At 51.1% G+C, this 24,157-nt stretch overlaps 1 protein-coding gene across 2 annotated transcripts in view; it reads right to left on the bottom strand.

Annotated features, from left to right (window-relative positions):
* Nucleotides 1-24,157, bottom strand: part of igf2bp2a (insulin-like growth factor 2 mRNA binding protein 2a) — a 142,078-nt gene that overhangs the window by 6,998 nt on the left and 110,923 nt on the right. Inside the window, exons 11-15 of one of the 2 annotated variants that reach the window (XM_073046398.1) lie at nucleotides 23,966-24,034; nucleotides 15,558-15,674; nucleotides 12,304-12,378; nucleotides 11,213-11,344; nucleotides 3,927-4,040 (exon numbers count right to left, since the gene is read on the bottom strand). In XM_073046398.1, the coding sequence (XP_072902499.1) occupies nucleotides 3,927-4,040; nucleotides 11,213-11,344; nucleotides 12,304-12,378; nucleotides 15,558-15,674; nucleotides 23,966-24,034 (507 nt within the window). The remainder of the gene's footprint in view (nucleotides 1-3,926; nucleotides 4,041-11,212; nucleotides 11,345-12,303; nucleotides 12,379-15,557; nucleotides 15,675-23,965; nucleotides 24,035-24,157) is intronic. The other variant, XM_073046399.1, reaches the window with a different exon arrangement.

Below are 24,157 nucleotides of genomic sequence, written 5' to 3'. Positions count from 1 at the left end.
TGTTCTTGCCCCGCGGATTTGTTACAGGGAGAACGGGCAAACTCCACACAGGCAGCACCCAGGGTCAGGACTGAACCTGGATCGCTGGGAGGCAATGGCTCTGCCAGGGGCTAACGGCTGGTCGCCGGGGGCAGTCTGGGAATCGAACCCCCGGGCTTCACTCGGGACACAGTAGGGTCATCTGCCTCCATGGGCCCGCCTAATCTTCAGTCGGGGTATAGCTGATCTACATCTCCAGCTGCCTGACTCTGTCTCACTCTTTACTGCCCTGCACAGTCTCAGCGCCCCCACTAAAGCAACCCAAACTTCTCCTGGTCCAGCAAGTAGGTGCCACGGCCAAGAAATCACACCAATGCCTCTATTTCCTCTGAAGAGTTCGGAAATTCGAATGCCACCAACTTTTACAGACTGCATCGCGGAAAGCATTTTATCGCGATGCACCACGACCACAAGGAACCGCAGAGCTGCCGACATCTCTCAGCACGTCTCAGGAACCAGCCTCCCCTCCGTGGGCCGTCTTCATTTTGCTGCCTTGGTAAAGCAGCTGACATCATCAAAGACCCTTCCCACACCAGACGTTCTTCCTTCTCCACCCTCTCTTCTGGTAGGAGATGCAAAGGCTGGAAAGCCTGCACCCCGGGGCTGAAGGACAGCTTCTACCCTGCAGTGATAACAGTACCCCAGGGTGGGCTGCTGACCTCGCATGGCACTGCTCTTTGTAAGCATAATGCCCGATTCTTCACTGTTACCTGGTTTTCTCCTGTGCTAACTCAATGCACTGATGTGTTGAAGTGATCTGTACAGAAGGCATGCTTCTTTACCATAGCTTGCTAGTCAGTCCTGCTGCTGCCCTGTCGGCTGGTTTCCCCCAGCAGACGGTCTGTTGCAGCTATTGTTCGATGCCGAGTAGGGCTCCCAGTGGAGTCGGAGCAGGAGCCCCAGACCCCTGTGTGTGTGTGTGGTGGGGCTCCTCTCTCCCCACCACGGGCCCCAACTCCGTTACGGCTGTGACCCACCCCCGTGTTCTGCAGCACAGCAACACTCAGTCTGTCAAAGCCGTTTCAGATAGGTCACCCGGTTGGAAGGTCAGGGGTCTGGTTCTCAGCCGCGGGGCAGCGCAGCGGATAGCCTATAATGGTGTGACCAGAACTGCACACGATACTCCAACTTGTGGTCTACCAGTTTTACAGTATCCTGACTTGCTGCTAGCGACGAAGGCAAAGAAACCATACTCCTTTACCACTTTGGAGTTGTCACTTTCAGGGTGCTTTTTAAGTTGGACCTTACCATCCCTCTGTACATCAACTGGGATTGCTTTTGTGTAAAAGGCTCAGAATTTTTTAAGTGTACTGAGAATAACTTTGGGTTGGACTAGAGAAAGGTAAGTACTGGTCCTAACTTTTTAAATGAAGCCAGGCAAGTGGTTGAACTGGCAGAGAAGGCACATTTCAGAGTGAGCAGCCAGGACACTTACCAAGAATGACGAAGATAGATCAGACATTAAGGAAGGCCTATTTCAACATGATAAGACCGGGAAGTACAGGGAGTAACGGCATATGGGTTGGTCAGGATGTGACCACCGAGGTTCATTCAGAAGTGAAACGGCAAAGGTTTAGGGCTAACGTTCCCACGAAGGTGAGAATTAAGGCCAAAAAGTCGGATGAATCCAGAATGCGAAGGGATATAAAAGGGCAGGAAAAGATGCCACGACAGGAGTGTTTGAAAGCTCTGGGCCTGCACTCACTGGAATTTAGAAGAATGTTGGAGGGGTGGGGGGTGGAAATCACATTGAAACCTACTGGATATTGAAAATCCTAGATCCGAGGGGATGTGGAGAGGGTGTCGTGTTAGAGTAGAGAAAAGGAGGAATTTCTTTAGGCAGAGAGAGTTAATCTCTGGAATTTACAGCCACAGATGGCTGTGGAGGCCAAGTCACTGGATACATTTAATGTAGAAATTGATAGGTTTCTGATTAGTCAGGGTGTTAAAGGTTGTGGGGAGAAGGAAGGAGAATGGGGTTGAGAGGGATAATAAATCAGCCATGGTGGAGCAGACTTGATGGGCTGAATGGCCTAATACTGCTCCTATGTCTTATGGTCTTATATTGAAGGGTAGCAGACGTAGAACTGGAAACAAAAAGGATCCTTTCTGGAGTTTAGATGAAAATACATCAGGGCAGAAGGAGTGGGGACAAGATTAATGAAAATCCCGAAGTGTTTTGACTGCGTGGGTTTTGTCTGGGTGCCCTGATTCCACCGCCAAGACGTGCAGTTCATTAAGTTGCAAGTGTAGGTGAGTGGCACAATAGATGGGGGGGGGGGGGGGGGGGGAGGTGGAGACCAAAATGGGACTGGTGTAGATTAGTAAATGGGGGCTCTGTGGGCTGAAGGGCCTGTTCCTATGCTGCTTCTCTGTAGAAGAATAATCAGAAGTGGAGTGGGGCCCATCAGGGACAAAAAGAATGTGTGTACGGAGCCACAGGACGGGACTGAACACTTCTCATCTGTATCTACTGTAGACACTGTACTTGGAGGATTCAGAGAGAGGGACGATGAAATTCTATTAACGTTATTAAAAGAAAACATATACAAGAGTGGCAGAGCAGCATAGTGATCAGCATAACACTGTTACACGGCTACTGATCACTGACTGAGGTTCGATTCCCACTGCTGACTGTACGGAGTTGTACGATCTCCCTGGTTTCCTCCTGGGGCTCTGGTCACCTCCCACATTCTACACACATACGGGTTAGAGTTAGTGAGTTGTGGGCAGGCTTTGCCAGTGCCGGGAGCCTGGCTACCCTTGTGGGCTAACCCCTTCACAAACCCCACTGATTCGAATTGACGCAATCAGCGCATTTCAACGTAGATGTGACCAACATCTTTAATCTCCATCTACAAGCCTTAAAAGAGTCCCCAGTGTCTGATGAGACAGGTCCCAGGCTATTAGCGGAAGGGCAAGGGAACAGTTCATTGGGGCCCTGATGCAGATGATTAGAGCTTCACTCACACAGGTGAGGGGCCAGATTACTGGGAAAAGTCAGGGAACTACAGGCCAGTGGTAGGGAATTACTGGGAAAAAAATCCCAAGACAGGATTAATCTGTACTTTATACATGAAGAGGTGGGATTGGTCACATCTGGCAGGTGTTTGTTAGGGGTGCAGTCAGGGCAAATTGTTTGAACGTTCTGAGGAGCCGGCGAGGTACACTGATGAGGACGGACAGGTGCTTGAACTCCTGTGGGACAAACTGGAAACTGAGTCAGTACTGGCGGGGATGATGGCTGGCACGGAGTCAGAGGGTCCGTTTGTGTGGGGGCAGACTCCTCCCAGAGGCCGCTGAATGCAGCCACACTGCTGAATCACTGCTGTCACCAGATGCCGGGGTAGCGCCTGTCCGCAGGGCGAGACGGTCAGTCCGCACGCCAGTCACCGGCAGGCAGGTGCAAAGGCTAGTTGTCATGGGGGGGGGGGGGGGGGGGGCTGTGATCGGATGGGGGTGGGGGCAGCCTGTAGCAAAACGCGGGCAGGACCCACCACATCGACAGACTGAGGGTGTGGCAAGAGCACTGGTGTTTCCGGCCCCTGGGTTGGAATGCAGCCCAGTTTTACAAGGCCCCCTTTGTTTTGGGGACATGGGCACAGAGTGGGACAGAGCAAAGGATCAGTCGTTGAGGCTGGGTAAAGCTGATACCTGGGCACAGACAGTGGAAACGGTGTCACTCACTCTCACCACGCTGCCCGGGGTGTTTGCTGTGCGCAAGCTGGTGTGTTGCCTTGTGCTGCAGTGTGGAAAGCTGACGGGGGTTGCAGACACAGTTGAGGTGGTGAGGGGTAGGACAGTGCAAACACCCACACACACACACACACACACCTAACCCACCTCCCACCCCGTCTAGCAGAGGGAAAGCACAGCCTACAGACTACCTGACTGGCAAAGAAGTGTCCAATGATCTTGACGATGACCTCGTCGTTGCTGTCCGGTGTCTGGTCCCGGGGCACAATCACCTCGGCGCTTGTGACGTTCTGCAGTTCGTTCACCTGGAAGGCAGAGAGGGGGACAGTCAGCACAGCAGTGGGAGAATGGTCAAACAGGGGCGATAGAGTCAAACTGCACAGAAACAGGTCCACGTCAGCCAAGATTTCCATCCAAGCTAATCCTATTTGCCTGCGTTTGGGCCGTACTCTCAAATCTTTCCTTATCCATGCATCTGTCTAGGTGCTGATTAAATATTGTTAATGCACTTCCCTCAGCCACTGGCCCTAACGGCTCCACTGTCTGGGGCGACACTGTAGCGAAGTGGCCAGTGCAATTGCTTTACATCACCGATTGGGGTTCGAATCCCACCACGGTCTCTAAGGAGTTAGTGTGTGTGTTTCCTCCGGGTGCCCTGGTTTCCTCCCACATTCCAAAGACGTACGGATTAGGGTTAGTGAGTTGTGGGCTTGTTACGTTGGCGCTGGAAGTGTGACGACATCTTCGACCCAACCCCAGCACAACTCTTGGACTATGTTCTTCACTGATGCACTTCACTGTACTTTTGATGTTTCGATGCAGATGTGACAAATAAAGCTGATCTTTAAGTTGCCCCTCAGGTTCCTATTAAATCCCTTCTCAGCTTAAAACCACATTCTCTGGTTCTTGACTCACAAAACTGGGGAAGAAGCCCCCATTTACCCTGCCCCTGATGATTTTATACACATCTATTAAGATGACCCAACCCCATTCTCCTGCACTCCAGTGAATAAAGTCCAGCCTGCAGGGGAAGTCAACCTCGAGTCCAGACAATATCCTCGTCAATCTCCTCAAAACTTATTCAGCTTAAATGTTATCTTTCCTGCAGCAGCCTGACCAAAACTGAAAACAATATTCCAAACGCCACCTCACCAACATCTTATACAGCGTGACATGATCTGCCCGCTGGCATTCAGAGACATGCACTGGGGGACAAAGGGTGGGACAGAGACTGTTTGTCACAACCACGGATTTGGCAGCGCAGTAGATACAGCAATTGCACTTGTGAATTTGCATGTGTCAGCTAATTATTATTTAATCATGATAGTACTTAACTCCATACTTGTCGTCATAGTGCTTGTTGAGACTTGGACAGAACACAGCAATGCTTCACTGCCTGTTTGCTTTCGGCCTTCCCTGAGAAATCGGACTGTCGAGTCAAATGACTCTGAAGGCTAGCGGTATTCATTTAATGTTTAGACGTTCTTTTCAGCCACAGTGTAGGCTTCGTTTTCCTTTTGAGAGTTTTAGTTAACGGCCCTGTTTGGCCTCGCATTTATTGTTTACAGACAGACAGACATACTTCATTAATCCTGAGGGATTATTAATTTTCCCTTTAACACTGTTTGCATTAAAGTCTGTGAACTATCGACCTGCTTCAGTGTCTCTCAGTCCGCACTTGGGCCATATCTGAACCAGGTAACAGCAAGTCTCCAAACCACAAAGATGTGCCTAGCAGAGAGAGAGCTGCTGACCTATGCTGTGAGACTCATTGGTCAGGTAGGAGACAAGCTACAGGCGATGGAATCTGTTCTCAGTGAAATTATGGAGGCAATGAGGTAAATAGTCTCGTGCCGACAAGCCCAGCCTCACTTGGAGGAACAGGTATCATCCCTACCGCAGCTGTTCAACAGCTCACCATAGACAATCAGACTCAGGTGTCTGCGATTTCTGCATTCATGGCCGCTGTCCGGAACAGCCAGCGTCGGCTGACAACTCAATTCAGCAGCTTCAGGCGGCCTCAGTTCCACTCCAAGCATCTCACAGGTTCCCCTTTCCTGCTGCCCCAACAATCTCTGCTACAAATGCTCCTGGTCCTGCGCCTGGACAAGAGCCGACTCCCACGACCGTTCAGGTACCGGGTAGTCCACCACCAGGAAGATATTCTGGTGATCCCGATGGTTGTGGAGATTTTATCACCCAATGCGAGCTGACATTCCAAGCCCAGCCTAGTCGTTTTGGTGATGATGCGTGAAAATTGGCGGACATGGTCCATCTTTTTAACGGACCTCCACTCAGCCTGTTCAACGCTTTTCGTGAGCAAGAATACCCCGCAGCCTGGTTGTGTCGACATTTCATGACGGAGTTAAGGAGGGTTTTTGATCTCCCAGTATGGGTCAGGAGGCTGCCCAACGACTCTTGGACCTGTGCCAAGGCAGTGGAACAGTGAGGGCCTATGCAGTCAAATTCCATACCCTTGCAGTAGAGATGGGATGGAATGAGAGATCTCTCATCACTGCCTTCCAGTGTGGACCGAATGCAGAAGTCTGGCATGAGATCGCTGTCCGGGACGAGCTGGATAGTCTGGATGACCTGATTAATCTGGCTGTTCGAGATGATGACCGGGTAACTGAGTGGCGCAGGGAAAGAATGTTTCAAACTTCCTACGCGCCGCCAGATCACCGTCTTTTCTCTCCCTCACCACCCAGCCCACGGAGGAGCCTATGCAAGTGGGGCACATGCGCCTGTCTCAGGAGGAACGACAGCGGCACTGGAGAACAGGTTCCTGCCTCTATTGTGGTGATCCAGGACACTTCCAGGCGGCATGTTCCAAGCATCCTGTAAAAGAGAACACCCGTCAGCAGGGAGGGGAATCCTAACGGGTCGGTTCTCTCTTCAGTCAGCTTCCCCTAATTCTGCAATGCTCGCAGCTTCCTTGTCGTGGAGGTCTCTGACCCATGACCCTAAAGCGTTTATTGACTCCGGTGTAGCCGGGAATCTTATGGACTTCTCTCTCGCTCAAAGGTGGGGAGCTCCGACTCAGGAATTAAGAGAAAAGATCAACATCAAGGCGCTGGACTGTCGACCTTTGGGAACCGGCCAGATCCACCTTTCCACCCAACCCCTCCAACTGGTGCTCGAAGCCAACCATCATGAAGAAATATCTTTCTATCTGGTTAATTCACCTGAACTGCCAATCGTTCTTGTCTCCCCCAGTTATCCCGACATAACCCACGGATTGATTGGTCTCTGAAGTTACTCCAAGAGTGGGGACCAGGATGCCTGTCTACCTGTCTGGGTCCAGCTCAAACTCCGTTCCATGAATCCCCTCCTGTGTCAGCTGAGGATGTGGACCTGTCTGGAATTCTGGCTGAATAAGCGGATCAGTAAACGAAAGGCCACCACTCTGCCCCCACATCGGCCATACGACTGTGCCGTAGACCCCCTACCTGGCACTAGTCCTCCCCGGGGCCGGCTCCTTTCCCTCTCTCGGTAGCCATGGAGGAATACATGACGGCGGCATTGAGCATGGGGGTTTATCCGTGCGTTAACCTCGCCGGCCGGAGCAGGCTTCTTTTCTGCAAGCAAGAAAGCTGGCAAGCTCCGTCCCTGCATCGATTATCGGCCTCTGAACAACATCACTGTGAAGAACCGCTCCCTCTTCCCTTGTTGGCATCTGCGTTTGAACATCTCCAGGGAGCAACAATATTTTCCAAAATTGATCTGCGCAATGCTTACAATCCGATTTGCAGGAGAAGGGGATGAGTGGAAAATGGCTTTCAACACCTCTAATGGCCACTATGAATACCTGGTGATGCCTTTTGGTCTGGCCTACGCCCCCGCTGTATTCCAGGCCTTGGTTAACAATGTGCTCAGGGACACTTTGAACCAGTTTGTGTTTGTGTATTTAGATGATATCGATATCTATTCCCGCTCACATCAGGAGCACGTCCAACATGTCCGGAGAGAACTCTGACGCCTTCTTGAAAATAACCTGTACGCCAAGCCTGTGAACTCCATAAAGACCAGGTGTAGTTTCTGGGCTCTATACTTACCCATCCAGTGTTCAAGTGGATCCTACTAAAGTTCAGGTAGTTGCAGAGTGGCCCAAACTGTCTACAGTCAAACAGGTGCAGTGCTACATGGGGTTTGCGAACTTTTACTGCCGCTTCATCCGGAATTTCGGCTCTATTGTGGCTCCAGTTAATGCCCTCACCAAGAAGACCTCGGCAGGATTCCACTGGATGGACGGTGCTGACCAAGCATTTTCCGAGCTGAAGCGATGTTTCACCACTGCCCCACTGCTGCAACACCCAGACCCATCTCAGCCATTCATTGTCGAGGTGGACACATCCAATATTGGCATTGGAGCCGTCCTCTCTCAGCCAGTCATTGTCGAGGTGGACACATCTGATGTCGGCATTGGATCTGTCCTCTCTCAGCGCTCGTCTGATGATAGCCGGCTTCACCCTTGTGCCTTTCTTTCCCGTCACTTGACTCCGGCCGAGAGGAATTACGACGTTGGGAATCGGGAGTTTCTGGTTGTCAAGGAGGCGCTAGGAGAATGACGACACTGGCTGGAGGGGGCAGAGCATCCATTCTTGGTCTGGGCAGTTCACAAGAACCTGTCCTATATTCAGGATGATGAGAGACTCAACTCTCATCAAGCCAGGTGGGCTTCACACGGTTCAATTTCATCCTCACTTGTCGTCCCGGCAGCAAGAATACAAAGGCCGAAGCTCTCTCCCGGCAGCTCGACGGATCTGAGGACAATGCCATTCCAGACCCCATTCTTCCTCGCTCGTGTATCACTGCTCCAGTGATCTGGGGAATAGGGGCAGAGGTGAGGGCCGCCCAACAATCAGATCCAGGCCCGGATGGGGACCTCCCAACCGGCTGTTTGTCCCTGCTGGGGTGTGTTCCAAAGTGTTGGAATGGGGTCACTCTTCCCATCTGGCTGGACATCTGGGAATTCAATGGACTCAGGAGTTTATAAAGAGACAATTTTGGCGGCCATCTATGTCCCAGGATATCCACAAATTTGTATCTGTCTGTCCCTCTTGTGCTCAGAACAAGACATCACGCCAGCATCCTGTGGGTCAGTTATGTCAACTGTCTGTAGCCCACCATCCCTGGTCCCACCTCTCAGTAGATTTCATCACTGGTCTGCCTCCATCTAATGGAAACACCACCATTTTGGTCATTGTGGATCGATTTTCCAAGGCTGCCCACTTCATTGCCCTCCCCGAGCTCCCATCAGCTCGTGAGACTGCCACACTCATGGTTCAACATGTGTTCAGGCTCCATGGCTTTCCTCAGGACATAGTGTCTGATTGTGGACCACAGTTCACTTCCCACTTTTGGAAGGCTTTCTGCTCTCTTGTAGGAGCCACAGACAGCCTCTCGTCTGGCTTCCACCCCCAGTCTAATGGCCAGACTGAGAGGGTGAACCAGGAGGTGGAGACAACCCTGCACTGTCTCGCCTGGCTTCCACCCCCAGTCTACGGCCAGACTGAGAGAGTGAACCAGGAGTTGGAGACAACCCTGCGCTGTCTCGCCTGGCTTCCACCCCCAGTCTACGGCCAGACTGAGAGAGTGAACCAGGAGTTGGAGACAACCCTGTATTGTCTCGTCTGGCTTCCACCCCCAGTCTACGGCCAGACTGAGAGGGTGAACCAGGAGTTGGAGACAACCCTGTACTGTCTTGCCTCTTCCAACCCTATGTCCAATCCCAGTTGGTTTGGGCAGAGATCACCCACAATAATCTCCAGTCGTCCTCGACCAGTATGTCTCCCTTTGAATGCCAGAAGGGATTCTAGACCCTGCTCTTCCCTGATCAGGAGATCGATGTCGGAGTTCCTGCTGCTGAACAGCTGATCCAGCGCTACAAGCGCACATGGAGACGAGCCAGGGCTTCTCTGCTGTGCATTCCCGGCAGGCCGATCGGCTCCGTCGACAGGTAAGGCCATTCAAGCCAGGGGAGGAGGTCTGGTTGGCATCAAGGGATCTTCCCCTGAAAGTCGAGAACCGGAAATTGGCACCACACTACGTGGGACCATTTGCAGTGGAAAAGGCCGTCAACAAGGTGTCCTATAGATTGTGTCTACCAGCATCACTGAAGATCCACCCAGTATTCTATGTTTCCCATCTCAAGCCGGTTACTACCTCTCCCCTGGCCCCAGTCAACAAGGTGTCCTATAGATTGTGTCTACCAGCATCACTGAAGATCCACCCAGTATTCCATGTTTCCCATCTCAAGCCGGTTACTACCTCTCCCCTGGCCCCAGTCACCCCACCTCCCCCTCCTCCCTGCCTGGTAGATGGTTCCCCTGTCTATACTGTGAGGTGTCTCCTGGCATCTCGCTGGGTACGTGGTAAGGTCCAGTACCTTGTGGACTGGGAAGGGTATGGCCCAGAGGAACATACTTGGATCCCAGCGAAGGACATCTTGGACAAGTCGCTGATCCGGGACTTCCAGCGGACACAGGTCTGTGGCACCTCAGGGGCTGCGTCTGGGGGGGGGGGGTGGGGGGGGACCTGTCACAACCACAGATTCAGCAGCGCAGTAGATACAGCAATTGCGCTTATGAATGTGCATGTGTCGGCTAATTATTTAATCGTGATGGTATTTAACTCCATACTTGTAATGCTTGTCGAGACTTGGACAGAGCACAGCAACTCTTTGCTGCCTGTTTGCATTCAGCCTTGCCTGAGAAATCGGACTGTCGAGTCAGCTGACTCTGAAGGCTAGCGGTATTTGTTTAATGTTTAGATGTTCTTTTCAGCCGCAGTGTAGGCTTCGTTTTCCTTTTGAGAGTCTTAGTTAACGGTTTCATTTGGCCTCACATTTATTGTTTAACTTTCTCTATTACACTACTTGCATTAAAGTCTGTGAACTATCGACCAGCTTCAGTGTCTCTCACTCCGCACATGGGCCATATCTGAACTAGGTAACACGGTTATTGTTGCACAGGGGTAAGGGGAGGGAGCTGCCCACTCCCCATATATCCCAGGGAGGAGGGTAGTATAGAGTGAGCACTGTCTTGTTCCCTGACCCGCCACCCTCCATCCACTACCCACTTGCTGCAGTAGGTAAAGCTCAGCTGGGTCCCAGGAGCAGAGTGGTGTGGGTGTATTCTGGATTCAAACACAGATTAGAGAGCAGAGTTTGGTGGTGAGGTTGGGCAAAGCCTCTCATTGGTCAGGCCTGGGGCTGATTGAGAGTAAAGAAGTAAAACAGGGAGAGGGGGAATATAGTGAGAGGGGGCGAGGGCAAATGAGGGGTGGGGCAGAACGGACTGCAGGGTGAGTGGATAGAGCAAGGGGAAGGGGTGGAGGGAGGGGAGGGGTAAAGAGGGGGAAGGTGGGGCATAGCATGGCAAAAGAATTGGAGGGTGGGGAGAGGGGACAAAGCGAGAGGAAGGGTGGCGGAGTGAGGATGTAGCAAGTGGAAGGCTTCAGCCTGGGGTCTCCTCACCGTCTTGCCTCCCTTGCCGATGACTCTGCCGGCGGCCGAGGCGGGCACCTTGATGTGAGCCTCCAACTTCACTTCCTCCTTGGGGTTGAAGAAGTTCTCCTCCTTCAGCCTGCCATAGATCCGACCCTGGGCCTGGAGAACAGCAGAGAATGTCAGCCCGGGACTCCAGAGCCCAGGCATGGCCAGCACGGCCTCCCAACACCAACCCCAACCCCAGCGTCGGTCAGCAGGCTTGGGGCTCCAGAGCCCAGGCACGGCCAGCACGGCCTCCCATCACCAACCCCAACCCCAGCGTCGGTCAGCAGGCTTGGGACTCCAGAGCCCAGGCACGGCCAGCACGGCCTCCCAACACCAACCCCAACCCCAGCGTCGGTCAGCAGGCTTGGGACTCCAGAGCCCAGGCACGGCCAGCACGGCTTCCCAACACCAACCCCAACCCCAGCGTCGGTCAGCAGGCTTGGGACTCCAGAGCCCAGGCACGGCCAGCACGGCCTCCCATCACCAACCCCAACCCCAGCGTCGGTCAGCAGGCTTGGGACTCCAGAGCCCAGGCACGGCCAGCACGGCCTCCCATCACCAACCCCAGCGTCGGTCAGCAGGCTTGGGGAGGGGGAGGAAGAGAGAGATGCTGGGTACGGTGAAGGAAGAGGAGGAGATGTGGGAGTGTGAAGGGGAACAAGGAGAATGGAGAGGGAGTGGAGAAGACGGGTGTGGGTATGTAAGGTGAGGTGGAAGGACGGGTGGGATAGCCCCCCCCCATGTATACCATTCTACCTCTCCTCCCACCAGTCCATCCATCTCACCTTACTCCCTCCCCCACATCCCCATTTCTCTCCTCCCCATAGCCATTCCCCACTTCAACTCTCACCCTCTCTGTCCCCCCCATGTCTAACGTAGAGAGGGAGACTCAGAAATAGAGAGGGAGAGGTGAGATGGGGAATAGCTATGGGGAGGGGAAGAGAAATGAAGGGGGAGGAGGAGGAGAAGAGGGAGAAAAAAAGAGGAGAAAGTGTGTGTTTGTTTCTGGAGTGATACCCCCCCCCCCCCACCCCAGAGGCCCCCTTTGTTCCATCCTGGGCTCATCCACCAACCTTAAACTGTGCTTCTGGAGAGCCAGTGATAATCACCATCCGTTCACTCGCGTCAGGGCCCTCCGCGGGAGCGATCTGTACACAAACACACACAAACATAGTCAGTAAGTGCACCATCCTCCCCACCGGACCGTTGCTGGGATCGGCCAAGTGGTAACGCTGCACTTCCTCCCTCGTTCAGCAGCTGAGTGTGGGTGATTAGACCTCTCGCCGCCCGTTCACACAGATGTCACTCCACACACATTTCGCAGAATGACCACTGGTTCTGCACAAGAACAGCCCGCTACTCAGCTCTTCCCCCGCAGCCCTGCAGATCCTTCCCCTTTGGAAACTGACCCACTTCCCTTTGGATTTCTACCACCCAGTCTTGAGGCATCTTTCCCATCACCCCCCAGCCACTGTGGGGGGACATAGCCTTCACGTCACCCCGGGTCGCTTTATCTGCCACTTCCATCCAATGTCTCCTGATTCTCATATCTTTTCCCAAAGGCAGTTCCTCAATAGACTCTGACTGCCTCAGAAGTGCTCACTAAAGACCCTAATCCCCAGAACATGGTACAGTAAAGCAGAGGAAAAGACTCTTCCAGCCACCATGTTATGCCAAATTAATCGAGCTGGCAACGCCTAAGTAATCTGTTCTGTCTGCACGTGATCAATACCCCTGCATCGTTCCTACCCATCACCCAGCTGTAATGGGGGCTTCTCCCTCTCATGCTCTGAATATTCATAGGCCTTTTTAACACCTCTATCATATTTGCCTCCACTATACCCCTGGAAGTACACGCCAGGCTCCAAGCACTCTGTGCAATAAAAACCTACCCCACACAGCCCCTCTGATCTTACCCCATCGCACCTGAAATGCACGCCCTCCAGTTTCAGACATTTTCAACATGCAACAGAGATACACAGCCTGTCTAAGCCTCTCATACTCTTACAGACCTCCTCAGGTCTCCCCTCAGCTTCCGGCCGCTGCCAGGAATACAACCCACGTTTGTTCCACCTCCCCTTATACCACATGCCCTCTAATTCTGCTAAACCTCTTCTGCGCCCTCTCCAAAGCCTCGCACTTGCTCCACGTGTAGAATCAGGCGGCCAGCGGTGATTGCTCAGGTGTGGCCGAACTAGTTTTATAAAGCTGACTCTTGCCTCCAACTAATAAGGGCCAGCATGCCATATGCCTTCTTTCGCTACTCTCTCAAATTGTTGAGGTACTTTCAGGGAACAATGGACGTGGACCCCAAGATTTCTCTGTATACCAACTCTGTTAATGATGCTGCCATTAACTGTGCACTGTCCCTTTCTTAAAGTGCAACAAACACTAAGTTTCAGTGTTCAAGTAGCAAGTACTCCACAACTGGAGTACTGGCCCCACAGTGGTTAGGCCCCAACTGGATTTTTGGGCCTACTGGTTTGACTGTGACTAGACTTCACTTCGATATGGAACAAGCTGCCAGAGGCTGTGGTTGGGACACCCGAGTTACAACATTTAAAAGGTGCATGGACTGGAAAAGTTTAGAAGGGTGTGGGCCAGACATGGGCAAATGCGACAGGCTTAGATGGGCATCTTGGTTGTTGTGGACCACTCAGGCCTGTTTCAGTGCTGAATGACTCCAGGACTAGCGGCGTTGCTCATCATCACTCCACACTTTGCGACTTACGTGGCCCAAACTTACGGCCGTGGAGTAGGAGGATCTGTAGCACTGCCAGAGAGTTGTCTGTCTGAGAGGAAATTATAATGCAGTCCATCCCCGAGTCACCAGCAGGGTTTGTCTTTGCAGACGTCCATGAGTTGATTTTTTGGCCAGAAGCAAGAAAATGCACAAAACTCAATCTGGTGACCAGGATGGGCATGAGTGATAAGCATGGGAATTATGAAACATGGAGCGGGGGGGAATTCAGACATCTGAATTTAATAATATCATGGCAGTTAGTTCACATGTAGGGCTGTCTGTAAATTGGGTGTTCGTAACCATCAGATGGCTTGTAGGGAAGTGTTTCTTAAAGTGCAACACCAAGTTTCAAGACTCATACTAATAAATCTCTTTGATGGCCCTCCAAAGCCTTCATATCTTTCCTGAAGTAAGCTGCCCACAACTGGGCCAGTCACTCTAGTTCAAGGGTTCCCAGCCTTTTTTATGCCGTGAACCAATACCATTAAGCAAGGGGTCCGTGGACCCCAGGTTGGGAACCCCTGCATCCAGTTACAGTCAAACCAGTAGGCCCAACAACCCAGCTGGGGCCTAACCACTGTGGGGCCAATACTCCAGTTGTGGCCAGACCAGTGCTGTCTGCGGATCCACCATGACTTTCTGTGTTCAGAATCTCCAGAGCTTTTAAACTACAACTATCAACAAGCTATTTACATATTCCTCCTATTCCCCTCTCTGTACCCTTTTTAGCAATGCACTCTCCTCACTCTTCTGACCAGAATGAAGACACAAGAATGTAAGACAACTGTGCGAACTTGCTACTTGAACACTGAAACTTAGTGTTTGTTGCACTTTTCCTCAGGGCCTATTAAACCCTTCCCTTCTCACCGCAAACCCATGCTCTGTGGTTCCTGATTCCCCAACCCTGGGAAAAAGGCCGAGTGCATTCAGTCTCATGATTTTAGGCTCGTAGTGATGGTTTTGGGGACAGGATCTATGAGTCCACTGGGGACGTCGAAGGGCCTGGTCTGCGAGTCCAGCCTGTCCCCCCGGGATTGGAGGTCTGTGTGCGTGTGAGAGGGGAACGGGGTTTGTTGCTTGCTGTGTTGGCTCCAGTACGTATGGCAACACTTGGAGCTGCCCCTAGCACACCCTCAGGTGTGTTGGCAGATAATGCAAACAACACATCTCACTGTCTGCTTCAACGTGTACGTGGCAAATAAATGTGATCCTTCAATCTTAATTTTAGACGATAAGACACAGGAGCAGATTTAATCCACTCACCCCATCTGTTCCGCATGAAGACGCCTGTCCCTTTGATTTGTAAACTTTCTCCCTGTTTAGAAAGTTGTCAATGCTTTTATTCCTTCTAGCAAAGTGCATGACCGTACACTTCTCTGCACAATATTCCATCTGTTACTTTTTGCCTGTTCTCTTAATCTGTCCAAGTCCTCCTGCTTCCTCAACACCACCTTCCCGTCTAAGTTATCTTTGTATCAGCTGCAGACTTGACCACCAAAACCATTTCGATAGGCCGCTTGGCTCGAAGGGCTGGCAGCAGGTTCTCAGCCACGGACGGAGCCAGGAATGAGCCACGGGTCTTACCTTAATGGAGGCACCAGCGAACCTGGAGAGCTGCTTGATTTGCTGTCCCTTCTTCCCGATGATGGCCCCCACTGCCTGGGTGGGGATGAAGAGGTACACCACCTCCTGCTCTGAGGTCTGCGGGGTAGGAGGACACGGGTCAGCCTGGTGCAGGAAAACATAGGCACCCCCCTCCCCCGATCAACGGGCCCGGGCCGCTCTACGTAGGTGGAGCCCACTCAGCCACTGTGATCAGTGGTCAGCGACAGTGGGGGGGGGGGTCTGAGAGTGAGAATCACCCCTTCCACTCTCCAGGGATCTGTCACCATCATTTTCGCCCCTATTAGGTCTGAGGTGGCAAGTCCTACACAGGTGGCTAAAGGGAGGAAGTGTCCCAGTGAGGGACAGCACGAGTAGAGGGGAGAGTGGCCACCACAGGAGGAGGCCACAGCACACAGGAGGACAGCAGCCTTGCAGCCGCAGAGACCCAGCAATGCAAGCACTAACGCAACGCTGTGCTGCATTGCAGACTTGCAACTGATACAAGAGTTCGTGGCAGGAGGTCATCCCGGGCTATTCGACAACAACCACTGCACAACACCCTCCCCAACGTGCCCCCACCATGGCTGCAGTAGGAGCTGGCTGGATCAAATGTGGGGGGGGGGGGGAAGAGGGGGTGCATCACGTCCTCAGGTCAGGCAGTTGGTGACTGCAGCCCATATGGGACAGGGAGACTGGAGTGAGCCAGTCGAGGAGGCTGTGTCTGTGGTTTCCGCCTGCATCCCAAAGCTGGGCCATTGGGTTAACCGTCCGCCGTAATGCACCCGGCTTGTGGGGAAAGGGTTGGGATATGGGAGTTGGTGGCAATGCAGTGGGAACAAAACAGGATTCGCGTGGGAACGGCGTAATTGGGTGCTCGATGCAAGGGCCCGGCCTGGCGCTGTATGGCGAGATGACAGTGGAACTTCAGCGGGGTGCCACACTGCTGTCTGGCATTCGGTTACAGGAACTGCTACCGCGATTGTCAGGGCAGCACCTGAGAGACAGAGCCAACCAAGGCCGGTTCCAGGCCCACTGGGAAGACCCTCACACCCCCCTGTCCGAAGCTACCCAGAGAGGAGAGCCGATGCTGGGGGGTGGGGAGGTTTGTGTGTGACAGCCACTACGGTACACCGAGCCCCACAGCTTCCGCTGCCAGTGACCCAACAGGCGACACCACAGCTTGTGTGAGGCACGGTATTCCTTGTACACTGCGCCTCAGCCTGCAATCTGAGGCAGCTGTTTATAAAAAACGCTGGTCAGACCACACGTGGAGTACGGTGTGGGATTCTGGTCGCCCCCATTACAGGAAGGACGCGGAGAGTTTGGAGAGGGCGCAGAAGAGGTTTACCAGGACGCTGCCTGGATTAGGGACAAGGTAAGGCTGTACAAATCTGGAGCATGGAAGGCTGAGGAGAGCCTGACACAAGTTTATAACGTTATGAGAGACACAGTTAGCGCAGACAGCTAGAACCTTTCTCCCAGGACTGCAATGTCCAACCGCAGAGGACATGTGTTTAAAGATGGGGTGGGGGGGGGGGGGGGTTAAATTCAAAGGGGATGTTCTGGACAAATTTTTTTCTTTACACAGAGTGGTGAGTGCTGGGGGCGGAGGGTAAATATGGTAGAGGCCTCGTGGGGGCAGATAGGGTAGAGGCTTTCAAGAGGTTATTTACATAGACACATGAATATGCAGAGAATGGAGAAATTTGAATCACATGCATGCAGAGGGACTAGGTATCATTAGTGTAATTAGTTCATCATAACATGGTGGGCCAAAGATCCTACTCCTGTGCTGCAGTCTTCAACTGGGGTAAGAGTGAGGGGCCTCTGGGAAGGAGAGGTGACACAAGAAATGAGGGAAGGGCACAGATTGCTGCCCTGAACTCTGACACTACCTTCACACAACCAAGGAGGCAACTATCTGCTGAGATACCCTATCGGGTATACAGAGGGAGACCTCCCTGTGATCAGCTCTTCCTTCCCCCATGCCGGACTCAATCACCTTCTACATGGCATACAGAATCAAGAGAGTCCAACATCACCCGGTCCTGAGGGAAGAACCAATGATACAGCAAAACATCGGGCAGTTCCCTCCACACCGATCGCCCATGACACCCATACGTGCCTCACGAGAACCGCACAGTCTCCTCATGGGCACAGACTGTCAGCATCACTGTGAGTACAGGAACCGTCACCACATGGGAACACATTACTGTAGGGCCCAGAGCTGTGCCAATGGCATCACTGTCACCATGGGAACCTGAGGGGACCATCACCATGGATACCAGACCCATCATCATCACTGAGGGCACTGTTGCCATAGGGATTGTAATCAACACTGTCAGCACCACCATTAACTGTGGGACTGTCACCAAGGGACTCGGGCTTCACCATGGTGACCAGAGCAGATACCATTACCATGGGGACCAGAAGCACCACTAACTCCAAGGGACTGTCACTATGGAGACTAGGGCTGACACCCTTGCTGTCCATATGCCACCTGACGCTGGATATTGTCCAATGAGAAAGGATTAACAAACAAAATTGTTATGGGTGTGCTTTACGGAAGAACGGCAATTGAAATGAATTGAATTCTTAACCTAGATGGAGAGTGAGAGATTCAATTCCAAGGAAAGGCTCCCAGTTCCTAACTAACTACAACTATGTCTGTCACAAATTGGAGAAAGATATTTCACTGGTTCACAGTGGACAGGGATTAACAAGCATTCAACAGCTCGGCCTTGCACAAATGAAAACCATGGATTGCGACCGGGTTAGCACTGGAACCAAGGATGGTAAACACATCGAAACCCGAAGACAGCATCGACCCTGAGGATTGGCTATAGTTTAGAATAGAGCTGACAGCAAAGGGAGAGAAATATACACAGCGAGGGTAAGCTTGCAGAGATAATTAAAACTGAAACTGCAAAATGTAAAAGCAACAAAAAAGTGAAAAGAGAAAGACACATATACAGTAGGTTTGTCATGGTCAGAAAACAGAGAACTCTATAAGGAGCAACGAAAAGATATTGCACTATGGTTAGGTTGCAGTCGATGTATTGATGCAGTTCTGGGCACTGAAATATAGGAAGGATGTGAAGACTTTGGTGTAAAAGAGGCTCACTAGGATCCTACCTGGATTGGAGAGTATTATTTTTTTTATAAAGAAAGGTTGGACAAAGTTGAAATAAAACGGAAAATTCTGGCAATAGTCAGCAGCTCAGGCAGCATTTCTGGGAAGAGGAACAAGAGTTAAGGTTTCAGATTGGAGACGCTTTGTCACAACCAAAATGGAGACAAAGTTAAAAAAGCTGGTAAAGCTGCAGGGAGGTGGGGAGGGAGCTCGTTTCTGATAGGGTAAAACCCCGGGATTAAATTAAGCTGTAAATAAGGTTACCTGGTCAATGAGTGAATGGAGGGAGTTAAGAGAAAACATGGATAAAACCTTCAGAAGAACAAGAGAGCTGCAAAATGCAGAGTGGGAGGACAAGGCCCCTAGTGAACGCATTTTGTTTCAGTGCAAGGAGTACAAGGTTAAGGCAGATGAATGTCAGAATCAGGTTTAATATCACTTTCATGTGTCATGAAAACTGTCGTTTTGTGGCAGCAGTACGGTGCATAGTAATGAAAACTATCAATTATAATACATACGAAATATATACTTGTACAGCATACACATATATAGTGTATAACGTCAAATTAAATAAGTAGTGTAAAATGAGAGCACATAAGTAGAGGTAGTGTAGATGGGTTCACTGGCAAGGCTCAGCAGATGAGAGAGGTTGCAGGTTTGGTCAGGAAGGATAAGTAAGCACGTGTAGCGTTTAGGAAGCCAATATCGGACACGACCTATGAAGAATATAAAGCAGGCAGGTGATAAGCTAAACAAAGAATCGGAAAGGCTTAAAGGGGCTCAAACTATCCTTCCTGAGGAGGATAAAAGAGAATCCCGAGACATTTTAAAACTAGGGACAGGGTAGGACTACTCAGAGGAAGTGGGCAAAGTACTCTGATCTCTTTAGTTCTGGTCGCCTAACTATAGGAAGGATGTAGAAGCTTTAGAGAGGGTGCAGAGATTTACCAGGATGCTGCCTGGATTAGGGAACATGGCTTATGAAGATAGCTCATTCAACTTAAAGCTTTCTTCTTTGAAGAGAATGGGGATGGAAAGTGAATGAACAGAGGTATACAAGATAAGAGGCACAGACTGAGTGGATAGCCAGAGACTTTTTCCCAGGGCAGAAATAGCCAATACCAGGGCATCATATTTTTAAGGTGATTGTAGGAAAGTTTGGGGTGGGGGGGAATGTCACAGGTATGCTCTTTACCCAGAGAGTGCCGGGGTGGTGGTAGAAGCAGATACATTAGGGATCTTTAAGAAATTCTTCGACGGGCACATGGATGATAGAAAAATGGAGAACTATGTGGGTGGGGAAGGGTTACATTGATCTTGAGTAGGTTAAACAGTCAGCATAACATCATGGGCTGAGGGGTCTGCACTGCGCTGTAGTGTTCTAAGTTCTACTAAATGAACACTTCACACCAGTACTCACCAAGGAGGACATGGGGGGGGGCTTGTGAGATTAGGGAGGGGCACGTGATAGAGGAACAGGTGGAGTTGGGTCTCTTGAAGGATAGGTCCCCAGGACGGGGTGACTGGCCATACTCCAGGTTACTAAGAGAGGCAAGAGAGATTGATGCATTTTTGACGGAGCTCTTTGTGCCCCCCACAAAGCCACAGGTGAGGTCTCAGAGGACTGGAGAGTAGCCAGTACTGATCCCAGATTAAAGGGCAACAAGGATAATCCAGGACGTTATAGGTCAGCTAGCCTTATTTCAGTGCTAATTATTGGAGAAGATTCTTAGGATTGACTCACACCTGGAAAAGCATGGACTTACTAAGGGACTACCAGCATGGCTTTGTGTGAGGCAGGTCACGTGTTATGAACTTGACTTGAGTTTTTTTTTGAGGAGATGACAAAGGTGATTGGTAAGGGTAGGGCAATGTTGTCTACATGAATTGTAGTATAGCTTTCAACAAGATCTCTCATGGTAGGCTGTTCTGGAAGATGGGACCCATGGAGACTCGGTAGACTGGATTCAAATTAGCCTTCGAGGGTAGAAGCTGGAAGGTAGAAGTGGAGGGCTTTCCAGATGTGAGAGCAGCGTCTGCAGAATCTCTTGTGCATGTTGCTGGAAATGTGACAGCAGTACTCCACAGGGATCAGCGCTCGGACCTCCGTTGTTTGTGATAAGTATACGCAAATGATTTGGACAAAATTTATCAGTATGCTTGCAGAATTTTCCCAGCACATAAATGTCAAATATTAGGGGGCACAGTTTTCAGGTGAGAAGGAGAAAGCTTAAAGATTTGCAAGGCTAAAAAGACTTGTTTTTTTAAATATATATAAACTTGGTGGTAGATGCCTAGAAAGGGTTGCTAGGAGAAGGGTGGAAACAGTTACAACACTTAAGAGGAATTCATGCAGCACACGAATAGGCAGGGAATGGACAGAGCTAGACCATGACAAGCACGCCAACGGGGTTAGCTTAGTTAGGCATCATGGTTAGCACAGAAATGGTGGGCTGAAGGGCCTGTGCTGTACCTTTCTATATTTCTATTTCTAGGCTTTACATATGTATTCAGCTCCTCTCTCTGCAAAGGAGGATATACAAAATGAATCTCCGAAGAAGTGTTGGAAAACACAGGGTACAGTGAGAAAGTAACTAAATTAGTTTTAGTGGGGAAATGGTTCTAGGGAAACAAGAGATAAAAGGCAGATAAATCCCCAGCCAGTGTCCCAGTATCATCACTACAAGTCATTTCAAAATGACAGTAGGTGGATGGCAACGGATTTTCCCCAAAATAGGAGAGTCCAGAACTCGAGTGTGTAGATTTAGGATGAGCGGGGATTGGTGGGGCAAGCAGAGGGTGGCACATATGGAATGGGCTGCCAGAGCCTGTGGCTGAGCCAGGGACCACTGTAGATGCATTTGGATAAGCACATGGAGAGGTGGAGCTGAACGCAGGAAATGGCAACTACCTGGGCACTGTGGACAGCATGGACACATTGGGCCAAAGGGCCTCCATCCACGCTGTATTTCTCTATGACTCTATGTCCTGAGGACGTGGCATTGGAGATACCAGATACGTTGGAGATCATCGTTCACATTACTTAGACTGTGGAACAGCTATAGAGGACTGGAGGGAGATAAAACAGCACTTTTTGAAAGCAGCTGGAGAGTAAATTGGGAATTATTGACTAGTTAGTTTGACACTGGTAATAGGCAAAATGCGCAAAGTTCAAAGTAAATTATCAAAGCATGTACATGTCACCATATACTATCTCGAGATTCATTTTCTTGCAGGCATTCCCAGTAGAACAAAGAAATACAATAGAATCCATGAAAAACTGCACTCAAAGAAAAACTGACAAACAACCAATGTGTCAAAGACGACAATCTGCGCAAAAAAAAAAGTAAATAAATAATCCTGAGAACATGAGCCCTTGAAAGTGAGTCCATCGGTTGTGGAATCAGTTCAGAGTTAAGGTTATTCATGCTGTTTCAGGAGTCTGATTGTCGTAACTCTTCCTAAACCTGGTTGGGTGGGACCCAAGGCTCTTGTACCACCTTCCCGATGGATACATAGAGAAGACAGCATGGCCTGGATGGTGGGTGACAGCACTCCTTGTAGTTTGATTAATGTTGGGGAGGGTTTTGCTTGTGGTGGAGTGGGCTGTGTCCAGTTTTTGTAGGTATTTCTGCTCATGGGCTTTAGTGTTTCCATACCAGGCCACTCTCCACTGTGCAATGGTGGAAGTTTGTCGAAACTTTTAGATGGTGTGCCAAGTCTGTGCAAACCTGTAAGACAGCAGAGGCGCTGTCATGCCTTCTTTGTGCTGGCACTTAGAAAAGACGCCATAGCTAAGCATTGGCTGAGTGACCGGATCGAAGTTACATGAACTCATGAAAGGGAAATTATCTTTGACAAATCTACCTGATAGTTTCTGGAGGATGTAATGAACTGAATGGACGAGGAAGAGCCAGCGAGTGGGTGCATTTGGACTTTCAGACAGCTTTTAGCCTGCAAAATTAAATCACCTGCATTGGGCTAAGGTGCTGGGACGAATGGCTGATAGGAAATCAAGTGGCAGCACGGCACAGGGATCAGATTAAGATAACGATCACCTTTATTTGCCACATGTACATCCAGGCAGATAGTGAAAGGAATCAGATCAAATCAGTGAGGACCATGCTGGGTGACACCATGCTTCCGGACCCTAACTGAATGGGCTGTGGGAGGAAACCGGAACACCCGGAGGAAATCCACTTGGTCGTGGGGACCACGTACAAATTCCTCACAGACAGTGTCGGGAATTGAACCCCACACTTACAGCCGGTGCTGTAAAGGGTGGCGCCAACCGCTCGGCCAGCAAACGGCCCCGCAGCACAGCCCCATGCTCAGTGCTGAGACCCCAGCTCTTACTGATGATCTGGATGAGGGAAGCAAATCTACTGTCCCCAGTGTTTGTGTATGACACAAAGCTGGCCCCGATATCCTCAGATGCAGAGGCGGTCCAAGCTGACTTGGACAGGCCGAGGGAACAGCAAGATCTGGATGACGACACTGTTAGCCACTTTGTTGGCGAAGGATCAGGAAGTGTGTGCAGCAGGACCTGGGTGTCCCGGTGCACCAGTCGCTGCAGATGAGCGGACAGACACAGGGGGCGGCCCGGGGGGAGGGGGGCCCCAAGGCAGGGCTGCTACCTCACAGCCCCAGAGACTCGGGTTCAAGCCCCAGGTCGGGCGCTGTGCCTGCGGAGCTCACCCGCTCTCCACGTTCCCCCTGCGCGCTCCAGTTTCCTCCCACATCACAAAGACTAGTGGGATGGTAGGTAAAACAGCCGTACAGTTTACACCAGCGTGTGGGTGACAGGTAGACGAGGGGAGCGTAGGAAGAATAGGTCACAAGTTAATCTGTGTAGCCTCCTTCTCCCTCGTCAGGGAACGATGATGCTGAACTTAACGGCGCTCTCCCTTTGAACTGTGATCAGCTGCTTTTGCACATTGGTTGTTTGGCAGTCCTCGTGCACAGCTTTTCATTGATTCTATTGTACTTCTTTGTTCCACCGCGAATGCCTGCAAGAAAACGAATCTCAGGACAGCACATGGCGACAGGTACGTACTCTGATAATAAATTTACTTTGAACTTTGAGCAGCTGGGGGCTGCATTTCGGTGAGATTGCTACCCCCCCCCACCGTTGTGGCTGGGCCCAGCAGCCGACAGTGACGGGTCAGAGGGGTGGCAACAGCCGGCGCGCGGCGTGGACAAGCTCGGCTCAAGGCTGTGCCAGCTTGGTACTTGTTTGGTGTGTGGCACTTACAGTGTACGGCTGAGCCACTGCACCGACTGCCGCTGTGTTATACAGAGCCCCTGGGTAGCACAGCTGACTCTACATCAGGAGAGGAAAAAGGTATCAGTTACTGCCGGCCCGTCACAATTCATTACATTTCTCTCAGTGTCAGAAGTCCTCACGCCCCACCACCACCAACCACGGGCACAGGGGAAGGGAAAC

The sequence above is a fragment of the Hemitrygon akajei genome, chromosome 5, assembly GCF_048418815.1.
Source record: "Hemitrygon akajei chromosome 5, sHemAka1.3, whole genome shotgun sequence".
In the NCBI taxonomy this organism is placed as follows: Eukaryota; Metazoa; Chordata; class Chondrichthyes; order Myliobatiformes; family Dasyatidae; genus Hemitrygon; species Hemitrygon akajei.
This window is presented reverse-complemented; position numbering and strand designations above follow the sequence as displayed.